Source organism: Chelonus insularis, unplaced genomic scaffold (genome assembly GCF_013357705.1).
Source record: "Chelonus insularis isolate UGA/USDA-ARS -01 unplaced genomic scaffold, ASM1335770v1 scaffold_229_pilon, whole genome shotgun sequence".
In the NCBI taxonomy this organism is placed as follows: domain Eukaryota; kingdom Metazoa; phylum Arthropoda; class Insecta; order Hymenoptera; family Braconidae; genus Chelonus; species Chelonus insularis.
The window spans coordinates 378,238-394,839 of NW_023276790.1; the positions used below are offsets into that span (position 1 = coordinate 378,238).

At 30.3% G+C, this 16,602-nt stretch overlaps 2 protein-coding genes across 3 annotated transcripts; both read right to left on the bottom strand.

The window, feature by feature from the left end:
• Positions 1 to 1,240: 1,240 nt before the first annotated feature.
• On the bottom strand, positions 1,241 to 2,975 carry LOC118073173 (RNA-binding protein with serine-rich domain 1-like). The gene is made up of 4 exons (XM_035093507.1): positions 2,659 to 2,975; positions 2,440 to 2,565; positions 2,069 to 2,356; positions 1,241 to 1,994 (listed from the first exon to the last, which is right to left on the bottom strand). Coding segments are annotated over exons 1-4 (972 nt in total). The 5' UTR covers positions 2,661 to 2,975; the 3' UTR covers positions 1,241 to 1,438.
• A 358-nt stretch (positions 2,976 to 3,333) lies between these two features.
• On the bottom strand, positions 3,334 to 6,342 carry LOC118073153 (acetyl-coenzyme A transporter 1). 2 transcript variants are annotated; one of them, XM_035093475.1, is made up of 9 exons: positions 6,084 to 6,342; positions 5,586 to 5,806; positions 5,197 to 5,486; positions 4,898 to 5,052; positions 4,624 to 4,817; positions 4,332 to 4,516; positions 4,117 to 4,234; positions 3,818 to 4,033; positions 3,334 to 3,742 (listed from the first exon to the last, which is right to left on the bottom strand). In XM_035093475.1, the coding sequence occupies exons 2-9, from the start codon at positions 5,781 to 5,783 to the stop codon at positions 3,572 to 3,574; spliced, it is 1,527 nt and encodes a 508-aa protein (XP_034949366.1). In that variant the 5' UTR covers positions 5,784 to 5,806; positions 6,084 to 6,342; the 3' UTR covers positions 3,334 to 3,571. The 2 variants fall into 2 exon arrangements, with proteins under 2 accessions (XP_034949366.1, XP_034949365.1); XM_035093474.1 differs by having other exon boundaries at positions 5,916 to 6,342.
• Between the last annotated feature and the right edge of the window lie 10,260 nt (positions 6,343 to 16,602).

Genomic DNA, 16,602 nt, shown 5'->3' on the forward strand with positions numbered 1-16,602 from the left:
ATTATTAAAAAAAAAAAAAACAGAGGAGAGGGACGAAGTAACCCTAGATAAATTGTGAAAAATCTTTTAGCATTCGTGGCAGTTGTACAGGGCACTCGGTACTTTCCTGTGATATAGTAAACATAATATGGGCCCTTAATGACAGTTTCACTATGATAAGAAGCGTATATTGTATTATGTTCCTCGCTTTAAAAAATACGCGTTCCCTTAGAAAACAAAAATTCAATGTTTTATCATCTATTTAAAATAATGAGTCTTCTCATATCGAGCTGCTGCTAATCAATACTTTAATTTATATTTTTAATTTAATTAAATAGTTGGTATTTTATTATCTTCCACTTAAATCACGGACAAATCCGTGCCAAAGTATTTAATGCAAATTAAACTCTGATAATTAATTCAATTTTAAACCGCAGCTCTCGATAAATGTTAAAATTCATTTTTAATATAATTATTGTGTTTTATTATTTTACTTGAGCGAGAGATACAAAAGTAAATAGTCGAAGGAAATTAAAAACTTATTTAAGTTTTTACTGTGTGTGCCATTGAATGGTATATTTTAATTGAATTAGAAAATGTTTTTTTTTTTCTTTACTTATTTAAAACAAAATTGCTAGGTCCCTCTTCACAATAATTTAATTCACACTGTGAAGTGACTGTGAAATTGTATATTATTAATATAAAATTAGTAAATCGTATACAGCCGAAGAATGTAGATATTTTTCATCAATGAAAAATTGCAACAATGAAATATGGATAAAAAAATATACAAGTGATGCAATGGATTTTTTGTTTTTGTAGATATCACAAGTATGCAAAAAAAAAAAAAGAAAAGAAAATTTTGTGTGAATAGATTCTTTTCTAAAAATTAATTTTTTGTAAAAGGGTCTAATAATCATAGTTTCTATCAAATTATTGGCATTTCGCTAAGTGTATCCTTCTAATCAGTCCTACAAATATTTAATTAATTCCTTTAAAACTTTTTTTGAAAAATAACAATTGATTATTTCTAAATTGTTTTTTTTTTTATTCATCCAACATTTACAGTATGAATTTATGCCTGAGTTATGAGACAAATAATCTTTTACATGAAATAGTTAAATCCATCGTGATAAATTTCATCATGTGATATTTATATTAAGATTAATCTAATAATATATTCGTGACCTAAATTATATCCATTTTCATAGTAAAATAATTAAGTCAATACACTTACAATTATTAAAAAGAAACTAAACCATTTTCGATCACGAAAAATTGTAATTTAGATGTCTTGAAACATCTAGAAATACATCCATTCAAATATTTTGTGTACATTATAAACATTCACGTACTCCAGCAGTCTCAATGATGCGTTATATGAGAATCAAGTGCTTAAATGGGTCCTTTCAGAAATATTGACCAAAGATTCTTTTCAATATTGTGTCATATTGTATCGCTATCGTGAACTACTCGAGCTAGACCGTGTATATCTTCGATGGCGATGACGAGGATTATTTATAGGACTCCTTGAACGTGTTCTCTGTCGGCGTCTAGGAGGCCTTGGACTACGTCTACGATTCATAATTGGCGAACGTCGACGATAACGTGGCGGTGAGTTCCTTCCTCCACCACCCCATCTGATTGGTCCCCGTCGTCCTAAAATAGGAGACATTCGTCGCATAGGAAGTGGTCGTGGTTTTGGCAATAAAACCGGAGCAGCAGTTATCTCTTGGCCATCAATTTGACCACCGTCCATATGTTTCATAGCATTTTCAGCTTCGTCAGCCGTTTCGTATTCGACATAAGCAAATCCACGCCCGTGATTAGGGTGATGTTTGTCCACAGCAAAGTCTACTAATTTAATATTGCCATATGTTGAGAATATTTCCATAATGTGTTCCTTTGTCACATTACGTGTCAAACGACCGATGTGAATTTTCGTGGGTCGAGGTATTGGAGAACGTTCACGACGCTTTCTACGTGGAGATGGTGATCGTCGTGGAGAAGGAGACCTATATGATAATGAAGGGTTTAGTATGCAAATACTTTTTTTTTTAAATTTCATACAAGATATAACTTTTATTACCTCGAGCGTCCTTTAGGTTTTGGTTTATCAGAGATTGAGTTTGAAGTTGATTTTTTCTTATCTTTATCCCTGTCACGTTCACGTTCTCTTTCTTTTTCCTTCTCTTTGTCCTTGTTATCATGTCTTTTGGCTCCATCAGCACTCTTGCTACGGCTTCGTTTACGATTTCGGTCTCGTGAACTCGCTGAAGAACTTCCTGAGCTGCTGGATGAACTACTAGAAGAAGAGCTTGATCGGGAACTGCTTCCACTACTGGAGCTAGATGACCCAGAGCTGCTATCAGAAGAGCTATAACCATGCATTGAAGATGATTACTCTAGTGCAAATGTTAAATTTAATAAATACAATAAATTAAAAATCAATGAATTTACCTGCTACCACTGCTAGAAGTAGAATCAGCACGCTTCTTTCGATCTTTTTCTCGACCTTTCTCACGTTTATCCTTATCTGTAGCTTCAGAATCACTTTTACCTGTACTGTCTTTTCTACTACGTGCCCTATGGTAAAAAATAATATAAGTAATAAATTCACTTTTATAAATTAAAAATAATTAATTCGAGAAAAATATAAAATTAATGAAAAAGACTTACATATTGCGAAATTCCAATCACCTTATTTTTCTGTTGACTTTAGGTAAATTTTTTAAACCAAAATATTAGTAAAGCTGCATAAATACAGATAATGGCGGCGATTGTTAAAAAGTTTTATGAAGTTTACTTTATCACAATACGCAATTTCAGATTAAAATATCATCAGATTCACTCCACTAATATCCATATACTATCTGCAGAAAATACCGGCGAAAAAAAAATGGAAAATATTAATTTTCCATGAAAAATTCACTCCAATAAACATTTACTATGTTGGCGTTGCTACTCGTTAGCTTACAGCCATAAGATTACGCATTCATCAGTAATGGAACTCGATTGAATCAATTTGACTGCCAGATGGCGCAAAGAATCTTATTAGAGGGCAGCACTGTTTAGTTCCTAAATTCAAACTGATATTTACGTTTATTTATTCATATTGAATTATTTATTATTGGTTACTAATATAAATTGTTTATATTTAACTAATTACTAATGAAAGAATAATCTCTAAAATTTTTCTAAATAATGATTTATTTTTTTTTAATACTTTTATTTTTCATTTCATAAAAGATCCTCAAATGAACTGTTGATGATCGAAAATAATGTTAAGTACCAAATAATTATTTTGTTATTTTAGTCAATTATAATTATAATTGGAAAGTACGATTTCAAATTTATAATAAATATTGTGCTAAATGAATATTGTCGGCAACTATTTTATCAAAAATCAATGAATATTTAATATATTATAAATTAATTGACCAGAATTGAATACATTCATTCATAAGAATTAAAATTTTTACAATTGAATTTTTTTAAATGATATAAAGCAGACCACTGGTTTTCAAATTTGTTAATTTCTTAATTAGTCAATTCAAATTAATAAACTAAGAACAACTTAATGAAATCAGTGTTAGCTTTTATGAGGAACAACTTGCCAAGATGACATTGGTCTTAATTGTAAGAAATTAATTTTCTTTTCGCCCCATCGAAGCCATAAAAATCCTATAATCACACACAAAATACTTTCAATATAATAACCATCAAGTATAGTATGGCAAATACCTCCAGACTCAATACATTGCTAAAAGAAAAACATATAAAATCAATACAAAAGATTTATTTCATAATATATCAAAGAATGATTAAGTCCTCGTACCTGACTTTCTATGGAAGTACTACAATCATTAGCAGCATCACTGGTACATTGTCTCCATGTTAAAGGTTCTACGAACCAAAGGGTTGCTGTTGCTGGCCAATTTCCACCAAGGTTTGATAAAGTATTTAAAAATGTCATATAAGTACCACCAACAGCTGGATCGCTAATTTTAGCAAAGAATGCCATTGATGCTACAAACATACTTGTGGCAGCAACCTATCATAATCAACAGTGTTATCAATGATTTGATATAAAAAATATAAAAGTTCATTTAGTTAAAAAAATATCGTCTTCTTTACCTGATGTATTGTATATAAAATAATGAGAAAAGCTGCATAGTACATGGATACTTCGCCATTTACGGCAAAGGAAGGAGTAATCCAGACTAAAAATGCAGCACACAATCCAAAAATAAGTCTGGAAAAATAAAAAAATTATTTTCCCGTAACTCATATCTTAATCTTCTATATTTGTATTACGATAGTTTTAAGTTTCAACGTTCATCTTATCTTACTTATACGGAAATGCTGCTAGATAAATATCCATAGGCCGCGGACCTGAAGTATATCTAGCAATAATAAAAGGCAGGAAAATTTGTAATGGTATCAACGGTACGGCCATTAAAGTAAGTTTTTCTTTAGGTACTCCCGCATCTATAAGCTTTAAACCAGAAACGGCATCACAAGCAGAAAAACCAATCTGAAATAATATACACAATATTATTGATAAAACATTATTATCGTTGGATATTACTTAACAATATTTACTGTCTTAAAAGACTTAGAAAACTTTTTTCAAGAAGTCACCTTTGCCGTGAGTAAGATGATAGCTGTTATTTTTATGGAAGGTAATTTCATCATTCGCCAAAGTAGCTGATACGCGTGTTTCACTTCAGTAAAGAAGTCCTGGCTTTCAGCGTGCTTTTCATCAATCTCGCGTTTAAACAAAGCAACGAGAGTTGTTGCTCCAATAAATATCCATCCCCAAAAATATAAAAATCCTTGAAAAGGATAATAATAATTAAATGTTTACATAAAAAAATCAAACTTCTTAAAATGAGTAAAAGTTTAGAATTTTTACCTGCTAATGTTACGATTCCTTCTGAAGAAGGTTCAGATCTCAAATAACTGTTGCAAAGTGTTGGTGATTCTAAAGCAATGAATAATACATATCCTAGAAAATATCCTGCAGTTTGTCCTACACTATTGCACGTAGACGCATATCCAACATTTTGCCTAATAAATCATCATTAATGAATTTAAAAAATAATCTTAATGTGTCATCATTTAAGTACCATACTTCTATTGTTTACTCAAGTTCTTACACGTCATAATACCAAAAAAAATTCTTTTTTCAATTGAATAATTAAATTAATTTACCTTTTCAACATGGTAAGCGCCCACCCATCAACAGCAATATCCTGAGTTGCAGCTAGGACATTTAGTGTGAAAAATAAAATAGTAAGGAGTCCAATATTGGGACCATTTTCGCTATCATCTAACCATTGATTCACATGCCTTGACAGAGTGAGCATAAACAACCCCATGGCATATTGAGTAGGAATTAACCAAGTCTTACGACGTCCAAATTTTCTAGAAAAAATTGCATCTACTATAGGTGCCCATAATAATTTTAATGAGAACGGCCATTGGACAAAACTGAATTCTGCCTGTCAAAACAAAAGAAGAAATATTAAGACTACTCATAATATTTATTCCAATAATATACGATAACAATCTGAAACGTATTTATTCAATAAAAGAATTACTTGTTGTTTATATGAAACATGTCGATTTTGAAGTAACATGGGAATGGCACTGGATAATCCTAGAGGAATGCCTTGCAACAAGTATAAAAAAAGCAAGAGTGCTATATTAGCCTCATCTCCACGAATGTCAGAATGTTCAACACCGTTCTGTTCAGATTGTCCATTTTCGATCTCTGATTTTTCATTTTTTCTCTTCATTTTAGTAATACTTTATATAAAACCTAAAAAAACAAGATAATTAATTAGTAATTACGTCGAAGTATTGAATAATGCAGTAGGTGTTATTGTTCTATTGACAAAAAGCAATTTGTAACAATCAAGAAACGTCACCTGTCAGGTGATAATTTGGAGCACTTTAGAATATGTATGAACAAAAAATAATTATCAATAACAGAAAGATGAAATTAATTCAAAAATCACTGGTAATTGACATTGATCAACTATTCAAATTAGTACACAAACTGTTTAATTTCTAGCACGATCATTGTTGACACCTACTTAACCTATTGTCACTTTTATTGTCGTGTGAAAAATAAATAATTATGAAATGCCACTCAAATTATTCAATAAATCTAGATAACTTGATTGATAATCCATTATTTAGAATCTTCACATCAATAATATTTCAATGAATAATCGACCGTCCTTTGCAAAATCCATGAATGATACTTCAAGCTGCTCAAACCAAACTGCCACGTTGTTGTGTTATATATAATCATACCTAAAACAGCTCCACGGACTGTACAAAACGGTGCGCCAAGTTTAAATGACGAGGATGATAATCAGTGTTCTTAAAATGCTATTATCGTAAATGTACATTATTTAAAAAATTACAAAAAAACGTGAAATCATTAAATGCCAAGTATTGTATTTCGAATATTAGTCACATTTATTAAAGTAAAATAGGTTAATTTTATTTGAAATAGTTTTCAATTGTTTAGAAAATTTACAAATCATTTTTGATACTTAGAAAGAAAAGGTACCTTAAAAAACATGTGGAAAAGTAAAAATACATTATGTTAAAAATTAAAAAACATAAAAAAAACACATCAAAATAGATTGAATAATTTTAATTGTAATATTTTGAAACTTAAAAAACTTGACGTGGCTATTACGACGCGTCAGTAACGATAAGACTACAGAAAAGACAACGACGTGAATAAAGTTATCAATAATAAATATTAATTACAATTATTTTCTTCAACAAAACGTAAAACTAAAAAGTACAACTCTCCCAATAGATACACCCCCAAAATTTCATTATTTTCGCTCTATCTCTTACCGGTCTCGAGATATGAGCATTTGTTTATAAAAATATCGCAAGTGATCTCATTCCTATTGTTTATCACAGATTGTAGAAAAAATGCTGAATTGGGTGCAAAACAAAAATTCCTAACATCTCAATATATATATTTCAGGTTATAGAATAACAACTAATGACACTATTCATTAATGATGAATCATAGTAAAGGAATTTGTTTTACTTTACAATATTATTTTTACATAAAATATTTAATAAATAAATGCAAAATAAATAACGGAAATTTTATCCAAATGTCACATTTGATCACAATGTACCAACACTAACGACATCTATGTTTCTGCTGTTGATAAAATAGTTCTCCGAAGGTACTTATCTTATGAGTAGGTAGACGTTCGAATATTGAATTCAAGCAATGACAAATAATTGAATTTATCTCAATCTGATTTAATTGTTTCTGTGTAGGAGACAGATTTTAATATTAAAAAAATTTTTAACAATTTCTAGAATAATTCTTACTTATTTAATTTTATTATAGAGTTTTTACAGTAATTTCATAATAAATAAATCGTGTTATGGAGTGTAAATAATAAAACATCAAAACTGTAATTGAACTTTTTTTTATTTCAATGAAATGTTTGTTTGTTTTTTTATATAAAATTTGTTACATTACATCCAGTTTAAATATTACCTGTAATTTTAATTACATACCAGAAAAAAAAAGAAATCAAATAAACTTTTACTTATACGTTACTTGAAAATAAAATCAACTCCGACTTTAATATTAATTTTTTCTTCACAAGTCCAAAAAAATAAGAAATCATAAAAATCAAAATCTTAAATTTTTTTTTCCCCCCATTTAATTCTATTATTAGACATTTTACCTTTTCGAGCAATTCGTGACAAATTTGATGAATTTTTTCAAAAGCGAAAATGAATGAACTAAATGAATATAGTATTTTCTAAATCGAATTCTTGAAAAATTTCAGAGTTTGGTGACTCCAACAACTCTATTTCATGAATAATTTCATTTCCTGTGAAAGCCTTCATATCGTAGCTGGCACACGCTAAAAATTGTGGTATTGTGAGCATGTCTAGCTCATACAATTTCCACAATTTCTGTATCCTTTCTTCGTACATCATATTATGATTTCGCATGCCCCGTCTAGTTCTATTTCCGAGTCTTAAAGTCTCATATTTTAATACTGCATTTTGTTGACAATGATTAATATGTTCAAAAGTCATTACTGTAAAGGAAAAGGATATATTTCAAATCATCGTTTCATTGAAACCATGGGCCATAACCACGCTGCAGATCAAAATCTTCTTCTAATCAGTGCATTTACAAATATGCATGTTTGACGCGGTTAATTGATACAAAAAGTACCTACAACCACCTTTCGCTATTGTAAGTATTATTTTGTCTCTGTATTTCTAATATAAAAAAAAATAAACATTTACTGAAGCTTGTTCCCATCTTGTTTATATTTTGTTTTCATTCTTTTTTTATACGTACACGCGCGTTCTACGAAAGAATAAATATCTTAACCGCTATTTTATATAAAAAGAATTTGTGTGTCTTCAATTACCTCAACGGGTGTCAAAACGCTCATTCGATGTTAGTAAACTTTCAAACAAAACTTTATTTTATTTGTTAAACTCAAAGAATTAAAACTTCTTTTATCACATAATAGAAAATAAATATTTATTTCAGTTTTTCATATATACCTATTTGATCTATTCATATAGGTACAGAGAAGCAGCTGAATTACTGCCATATAAAGTTGTAAGGAAAAAAATGAATTGTTGGCAACAAAAAATGAAACTTATAAGACTACGATCATTACGAATATTTGAAGCAATCACGAGAGTGCCAAGGTACCAACAACTGACGATCCATGATCAAGGGTTGATGAGCATTAATTTCGGATGGGTTGATAAAGATGTACGTTCATGCAGCTTCTTTGATAACGGACTAATTCAAAAACTCCTTACAAGAGTAGGTGTCGATACAGCATCTTTATACGTCAACTGTAGTCATAAAATCATACCAGAAAACATGGGCGTAAAAAAATCTATTTCGTGGAATATTGAGTACAATAATTATGTAAGTATCCTTACAATAAAAAATTTTTGTTTGGTAATTATATTATGATTATAATTTTTAAATGAAAAATTCAAATTTTTATAGAGTTTTCCAATCGCTTGGAACTTTATATCCGACAACAATGATAGTACTTATGAAGAACATATCATAGAAATCGATTCAAAGTTAACAGAAGATGATATTATTCCTGACAATATTTACTATAACTTTGATCGGAAAATCTATACCTCGTTATCAAGACAATTTCCTGCAAGCTCTATTCAAGGACTTTTCACAGCTCATTGTGAAATTTTACTCGCTCAAGCTCAAAATACCGAAGGAGTCCATCTAAGCGACGAAAATCATCACTTACTGATTACGAAATTTATCTGCCTAAGTTTATTACCAGCAGATAATATATACCAAGCTTTTCTTAATTTGTATTATGGAATTCCATTTGAGATTATAAGAGGTGGCTTCCTAGACTTTATCAGGTATTATTATCAAGAATGGATCTATGGCGTAGGAGTTCAAAATTATTCATGCAATAACATTGAATTACTTGCTGACACCTGTTATATTAACTAGAAGAAAATAATCTCAATGCTCAATGAACGTATGGACATTTACTAAAAAAATATTAAAATGGTACGCTAAATCTCATCTACAACTGAAAATTATTGACCGAAATAGACAAGCAACTTGGACTCCACGAATAAGGTCGTCAATTAATCAATCAAAATTACTGGAGATATGGTGGTATTTTAATAACAATAGAATGGATGTTCATGAGTTCTTACCTTGAAAGGCAAGTTCTTGTCTTGAAATTCACATCAAATCTTGTCAGTCCTTTGGTGAATGATTTTATTCATAATAATCTTGAAAAAATCTGCTTGTATATAAATATATAAAACGAATATCAGTGCTCTGCAGTAGTCTGGGTGCGACCCAAAAGGTCCACACGACAAACTTCCCAATGGAAAAAATGAAAAAACAATTCGAATAGAACCCGTTTCCATTCTTTATAACAAATGGAATTGTTATAAACGAAATGAGTGTGTTTTTATTCATTTGATATGGCTCGTTACTTTGTTTCAGTAAAAGAAAAAATTGTGCGTTAGAAGAATTCGAATATACCTCATAGATCCTTTTTTTCATTATTTACAACAAATTTCATTGTTATACACGAAAAAAGTATGTTTTCATTTATGTCATACGGTTGGTAACCTTTTTTTAGTAAAAGAAAAAATTATGCGTTAAAAGTACTCATATATGTAGAAAGGGTCCCTATTTTTATTGTTTATAACAATTTAAAACTTATTATTTAAATATTACTACGATCAATAATCACTTGTTAGTAACAATGTTTAATTGTTATGGACACAATTCCATATTATTGACTATTATAGCGTCTTTAATGCTATTTTCTCAATCCTGACACGCGTTTAACATTCTTACATTGCTGATTTTGTTTTTTAAAACTTTTTTTTTCGATGAAATATTGTCACCATATTTTCATACAAGTTTTCTAATCATTTAATATTCATATTTTTTTGAAGATTTCGAAATTTTGTCTAAAAAATGGTATAATTTATAAATTGAGAAATTTAGGTCATTTTCCATTTTTGCTAGTTTTTTGGTTCTGCAAAAAAAATGGCTAGACTGATTTTGCTGAAAATCTAATCAGTTCTAAGTTACATAATTACGCATCGAATGCAATTGGTCCCACATCGATATCATTTTTTGTTCTCGAGATAATTGAGGCGAAAAATAATTCCGAACGCACATACGTACATACACACACACAGACGTCTACTGGAAAAAGATCGTATTCGACTCTGGGGACCTTAAAACGTGGAGATATGTCAAAATTCGGGATTTGAAAAATCGGACCCATTACTATAACTTCTCACTGGAATGGTAAAAATAGATCCAAATTTTATTCTTGTCAAATTGGTCAACGATGAAAATAGTAAATACTCTTATATATATTTATATGAACCTACACATATGTATATAATTAAATAATTACAGATAGAGAGCTTTCAGTTTACGAATATGAGCCGAACGACCACATCTTCGAGAATAGAGTGTTAAACAACATACCAGTAAGGTAAAAGGCCCAATTATAAAACACTTCTGTATACGTTTCCGGAATTATTATAAAATATCAAAATGACTTTTTCTGTTACCAAACTAAAGTTTAGAGGTTTTTTTACTCCAAAAAAATTTTTTCAAAAAAAATCTACCTAAATTACATTGATATTTCAAGTTTTACTGTGGAATAAATGCTTATATCGATTTTTATTAAAAGAACAATTTTTTAAATTAATAATAATATAATTAACGATAATTTAATAATTTAATTTTTTAGTTTTATGATCACAGTAATGATATACATACTGAGAGTTATATAGGTACAGTGTTTCATAATTAAGTCATATACCTTACAACGCCGAAACATTCTTAGAGACGAAAATAATAATGGTATGAAGTGAATTAATTGCAAAAAAATAACTTGCCTCGAATTTCAAAGTCTATCTGAATTACAGATTTCTATTTGCCCTAAATCTACTCCCATCTTCTGAACAATAAAAACTTATACTTGCTATTCTTCATCTCGAATCTTGCACGAAGTCAGACTTTCTTTTAATGTTCTTTACTCATTTCCTCACTATACTTTTGTTACATTATATACATAATTATAAATTATGTTAGAATAATATTACAGGTAAGCACATGAATAGAAATAGAATCTGTATGGCGTGCGAAAGTAATAATGTCTCAGTAGAACTACAACCATGCGGACATGCAGTTCTGTGTGAAGAATGCGACGAGAGAATTGAAGTGATTGAAGAAGCTGATGGCGAACAATTGAGGTGTCCTTTATGCCGAAGAATTGCTGAAGACATAGTTCGTTTTGTTTAATAAATTTCGCTGAGTAAAATTCTTATTGTTGAGTGTGGTACATATATATTGGTGTGGTTGGCTACAAAGGGACCAAAAATGAAATCTCAAATTGATTTTTACCGTGGTAGAATATCCATGAAGTAAATACTATGGTGAAAATCAATTTGACATGCCATCTATTTCTATTGGGTAGGAAATTCAGACGATTCTGTTCTTGGTTCTACTGTAAGATCCTCAATGGAAATTACAATAGGTAACCCAGGTACTTAGTCCCTGGCCCGATTTAAGTAGTCCCAATAGCCCATACTATGCCTGCATTAGACAATTGATGACGTTTTCTTTTAAGCAAACATAGGCTGCAACTTTAAAGTAAGCAATCTTCGAAGTAAAGAGAAAATTGTACGTTAATGAGGGATTTCCCAGGTACTCGGTGATGGGACGTTGAACAATTATAAAGATACAAAATTATAATGCTTCGTGAAATTAAAATTACAGGCAAACTGTATCGATGAATCACTCAAATGTACCTTTCTTTCAATAAATGATTTCGTTTCATTAAAACTAATATTGCTTCAACGATTTATATAAACTTAACATTATTAGAACTTTACATAAGTTTAAGTGATTAATTGTTTAAAAATTTCAATTGTACAATGTCAAGAAGATAGCGTAGTACACACTTAATAGTTGTGCTCAAAAACTCATTATTAAGTGAATTCTAACAAAAGTTAGAAAAATGTGTCAGTTAGGACTTAATACAAATTAATACCATAATTTTCTCATTCAAAAGTGAAGCTTTTTCCCAAATCTCAATCTTCTTAAATTAATTATCCGATAAACAATTCTTATATAGTATTAAATAATAATTCTCGAGGAGAAAGATACTCATTCCCCCCTCAAAGGCTCAAAAGTTCGAATAAACGTCTTCAGATCAACGATGGTCAAGTAATCCAACACTTCGTCGATACACTCAGGAAAAAGTTATTGATTAATATTTGAACTAAAGTATTCTCTAGCAGATTTTTGCAGTTTATATTGTCTATATCAAATTTGTGCATCTCGAAGTCGAAATCTTATAATACCCATATAAAATGGAAACTTTTCATTATAAATGGGCATGACACGGCAGGGTGACGGTAAAAATTACTATACACATTATAAGAATTACTGTGCACATTGTTGAATTTACTAAACTGCATAGTAATTTTTAGGGTGAAATTAGAGTAAAAATAACTATGCAGTTTAGTAAATTCAACAATGTGCACAGTAATTTTTACAATGTGTATAGTAATTTTTACCGTCACCTTGCCGTGTCATGCCCATTTATAATGAAAAGTTTCCATTTTATATGGGTATTATAAGATTTCTTGGATTTTTTCATATCTTAAAAGAACTTTGACTGCTACAATATTTTCAGAGTTACAAGCTTCAAAAAGAGGTGTGCGACCTTCCTCATCGATAGCTTCAATATTTGCCTTATGCTTTAGCAATAGCTGTATTATTTGGAGAGTTGTTCTAGATTCATAACAACCAATACGGTGAAGAGGTGTTTCACCATTCCGATCCACTACATTTGGATTAGCATGATTTTCTAAAAGAATTTTAATTGCTGCAATATCCCCAAATTTACATGCTTTAAAAAGTGGTACCCAACCGTTTTGGACCCCTCTATTTTCCAGGAATGCTCGATGTAACATAGTTTGGTGATTTTTGATAAAATTATGAAATTTTTTAAAAAATTTTTATGTATTAACACGGAAGTAAACACAAACACGTATTAATGAACATACATATAATGTCACTGAAGTGTCATTTACTCCGAAAGGAGTCAATGTAAAAGTTGTGCTTTTATTATTAAACTTTTTGCACTACCAGAATACATTAACTATTATTTACCTAAATATTGTACGATTTTATCGACAAATATAGACGTGGACAGTTGGTCTAAACAAGACGTTCCTTACACACTTCTGTGAGCAAACTGAAAATCTTCACTCTCTGGTAGTCTCCACCAACTCTAGTTCCACTGTGCGCATGCCCTAAAAATTGAATACGCCCAAAGTCCATATAGTCCAATCAATGGAAGTTTGAAATTATTATTTTGGGCAAAGAGAATGAAATTAATGTAAAAATGTGCGTAAGGGTTGTAGGAATGTTAATGCATTTCTACATTCCTCCATTCTTTAGAATTTATTTATTTTTATACTTATTTATTTTTGTTTTTCTATCAAGATTATCGCTAATTAATGTTAATTTATCTTTAATCATGCATGAATATCAAATGAATCTCGATCATAAAATGGAGGCATGTAGAAATGCATTAACATTCCTACGACCCTTACGCACATTTTTACATTAATTTCATTCTCTCTGCCCAAAATAATAATTTCAAACTTCCATTGATTGGACTATATGGACTTTGGGCGTATTCAATTTTTAGGGCATGCGCACAGTGGAACTAGAGTTGGTGGAGACTACCAGAGAGTGAAGATTTTCAGTTTGCTCACAGAAGTGTGTAAGGAACGTCTTGTTTAGACCAACTGTCCACGTCTATATTTGTCGATAAAATCGTACAATATTTAGGTAAATAATAGTTAATGTATTCTGGTAGTGCAAAAAGTTTAATAATAAAAGCACAACTTTTACATTGACTCCTTTCGGAGTAAATGACACTTCAGTGACATTATATGTATGTTCATTAATACGTGTTTGTGTTTACTTCCGTGTTAATACATAAAAATTTTTTAAAAAATTTCATAATTTTATCAAAAATCACCAAACTATGTTACATCGAGCATTCCTGGAAAATAGAGGGGTCCAAAACGGTTGGGTACCACTTTTTAAAGCATGTAAATTTGGGGATATTGCAGCAATTAAAATTCTTTTAGAAAATCATGCTAATCCAAATATAGTGGATCGGAATGGTGAAACACCTCTTCACCGTATTGGTTGTTATGAATCTAGAACAACTCTCCAAATAATACAGCTATTGCTAAAGCATAAGGCAAATATTGAAGCTATCGATGAGGAAGGTCGCACACCTTTTTTTGAAGCTTGTAACTCTGAAAATATTGTAGCAGTCAAAGTTCTTTTAAGATATGAAAAAATCCAAGAAATCTTATAATACCCATATAAAATGGAAACTTTTCATTATAAATGGGCATGACACGGCAAGGTGACGGTAAAAATTACTATACACATTGTAAAAATTACTGTGCACATTGTTGAATTTACTAAACTGCATAGTTATTTTTACTCTAATTTCACCCTAAAAATTACTATGCAGTTTAGTTAATTCAACAATGTGCACAGTAATTCTTATAATGTGTATAGTAATTTTTACCGTCACCCTGCCGTGTCATGCCCATTTATAATGAAAAGTTTCCATTTTATATGGGTATTATAAGATTTCGACTTCGAGATGCACAAATTTGATATAGACAATATAAACTGCAAAAATCTGCTAGAGAATACTTTAGTTCAAATATTAATCAATAACTTTTTCCTGAGTGTATCGACGAAGTGTTGGATTACTTGACCATCGTTGATCTGAAGACGTTTATTCGAACTTTTGAGCCTTTGAGGGGGGAATGAGTATCTTTCTCCTCGAGAATTATTATTTAATACTATATAAGAATTGTTTATCGGATAATTAATTTAAGAAGATTGAGATTTGGGAAAAAGCTTCACTTTTGAATGAGAAAATTATGGTATTAATTTGTATTAAGTCCTAACTGACACATTTTTCTAACTTTTGTTAGAATTCACTTAATAATGAGTTTTTGAGCACAACTATTAAGTGTGTACTACGCTATCTTCTTGACATTGTACAATTGAAATTTTTAAACAATTAATCACTTAAACTTATGTAAAGTTCTAATAATGTTAAGTTTATATAAATCGTTGAAGCAATATTAGTTTTAATGAAACGAAATCATTTATTGAAAGAAAGGTACATTTGAGTGATTCATCGATACAGTTTGCCTGTAATTTTAATTTCACGAAGCATTATAATTTTGTATCTTTATAATTGTTCAACGTCCCGTCACCGAGTACCTGGGAAATCCCTCATTAACGTACAATTTTCTCTTTACTTCGAAGATTGCTTACTTTAAAGTTGCAGCCTATGTTTGCTTAAAAGAAAACGTCATCAATTGTCTAATGCAGGCATAGTATGGGCTATTGGGACTACTTAAATCGGGCCAGGAACTGCAGTCTCTTTAGATGATCAATATTTGTAAAAAACTTGCTGTTTTGAAATAAAGTACAAAAGCGTACTTTTGCCTCCATACAAAAGGCTCTTGTTTGATTCCAGCGATTTAAAATATCTTGGTTAATCCCTTCACTTTGCTGAATAATCGTCATCTGCTTATTCATTTCTTTTTCTAGATTATTTAACCTTTTTGCGCGTTTGTCATATTCAACTTTCTTGATGACTTTACTGATTTTTTCATTAAAACTTTTAGATGCTTCAAATAATTGACCTTGATTTTTTTTATTCGATCCATTGAAGATGTATGGTTCATACCATTCCCAAAGATCGACATTCTTCCATACTGTACAAATTTCGGCAGCCCAGAAGCGAAGTTCATGGGGCTTAATTGAACTAAAAAAAAAATAATTGATTGCAGTACCAATAGGCGCACTGATAAAAGCGATTTATTACTGTTACAAAACGATTTTTAAATTATCAATCGACAACAAACTGGCGAGAGTTTGAGTCCCGTAACTGCAACAAGTGTGCCAAGTCCTTCAAGTCC